General features: G+C 51.6%; 1 protein-coding gene across 1 annotated transcript; it reads left to right on the top strand.

The window, feature by feature from the left end:
- On the top strand, nucleotides 1–1,134 carry ColSpa_02109 (uncharacterized protein; the record flags this gene model as incomplete). Its single annotated transcript, XM_049268321.1, has 1 exon — nucleotides 1–1,134. The coding sequence occupies one exon, from the start codon at nucleotides 1–3 to the stop codon at nucleotides 1,132–1,134; it is 1,134 nt and encodes a 377-aa protein (XP_049124278.1).
- Nucleotides 1,135–1,737: the final 603 nt, after the last annotated feature.

Raw genomic sequence — 1,737 nt, 5'->3', positions numbered from 1 at the left:
ATGGCTTTCACGGTGTTGTCGGACCAGAATGTGAAGCAGCTCTTCCAGGGCTTCGGCCCGGAAGATGTGGCTCTCATGTCCGACGTCCTCACCGATGCATTCTTATCATACTCGGTCGGGCAGGAAGCACAATACCAGCCCCATCGTGCCGCTGTAGTCCGACCCAACGGCCAAACCGGCCTCTTCATGCCGGCAACGATGGAAGACGGCATGTCCGTCAAGATAGTTGGCCTCCCACCTCCATCTTCTGGATCGACCGATCTCCGCTGCGTTCTCACCGTCTGCGACGGAACCGGCAAGGCGGTCGGCATCATCAACGCAGAGGAGCTCACGGCCTTCCGGACCTCTCTTGGCTCCATCTTGTTATATCAGTACCGGAAACGAACGGGGAATATTGTCGTCTTCGGCGCGGGGAAGCAGGCTCTATGGCATCTTCGGCTTGCTCTCGTCCTTCGAGGGAGTGACATCACAAACATCACCATTGTCAATCGCTCACAAGAGCGCGCTATGAAGCTCATGGTGCGGCTGAGGACCATGGGCCAGGCCAGCGGGGTGGGAAGCACCGATATGGTCTCATTCACCGTCATCGAGGCGACCCCTGATAATGCCCCTGACAACGATCTCCTCCGCCACGTTGTGGAAGAGAGCGATGTCATCTTTTGTACGACGCCATCTACGCAACGCCTGTTCCCTGCCGAATGGTTAACTTCCGAGCGCGGTTCGGCCAAGAGTCGATATATCTCTGCCATTGGGTCGTACAAGCTTAACATGAAGGAGATCGACCCTGACTTCCTTCGCGCTGTCATAGACACCCCTCTTGGGACATTTGGCTCTGCACGTGGAGGCAAAAAGGACGGCGTCGTCTTCGTGGACAGCCGTGAGGCGTGCTTCTTGGAGGCCGGAGAACTGGTGGACGCCAAAATCCCTGCTGAGAAGATCATTGAGGTCGGAGAATTCACCGACAGTCTTCGTAAGGCGAATGAAGCTGAGGCAGAGCTGCTGCGCGACTGGCTTGAAAATGGCTTGATTGTGTACAAGAGCGTTGGGATCGGCATTATGGACCTCTCCTTGGGCAAGGTCATCCTTGAATTAGCTGGAAAGCATAAGATCGGCACAACACTTCCAGATTTCTGAACCTAATCAGTTCAGGAGTTTCGAATCAATATCCATCATAACTAAGAGCGAGTTCAATCTATTTGGGATCACCTAGAGAGGTTCCACGACGCATGAATTAACCAGCCCAACCTGAAGGGGCGTCGCTTCCTTGCTCGTAAATGCGGTTCAGCCAAGAAAAATGCCTAACCTCTATATATCACTGTGGTGTGATACGTGACCCCCGATATTTCGACCCATGCCAGTTGATAACAGCAGTGATTCAGTGACTTGTATTGCCAAGAGCCAGCTTTCCAGAATTGAGAAATATAAAAGAGGATAAAATTCCACAAGAAACCCCAAGGCACCTTCTATTTCACAACATAACAACGATCTCAAACCACCTCTCTGCACTCTATCCCAGTCTTTGTCAAGAAAGGAAAGAACACTTCTTCTATCAGAAAACAATCACAGCTGCACTCACCTTGATGGTCAAAACGGGAAAAGGTCTGGCAGAGCACCGGTTTCTACCAGTAAAAGAGGCACAAGGTCAGTATAATCATTATCCAGGAAAGCAAAAATCAAAACCTGCCGTAACTTGGGAGGTTGACGAAGACAGAGATGTGATCATGACAGACGTAGCGG

This window comes from Colletotrichum spaethianum, assembly GCF_022836535.1.
Source record: "Colletotrichum spaethianum MAFF 239500 DNA, contig04, whole genome shotgun sequence".
NCBI lineage: Eukaryota > Fungi > Ascomycota > Sordariomycetes > Glomerellales > Glomerellaceae > Colletotrichum > Colletotrichum spaethianum.
The sequence above is the reverse complement of the archived record's forward strand: the minus strand, read 5'-3'. Positions and strand labels throughout refer to the sequence as shown.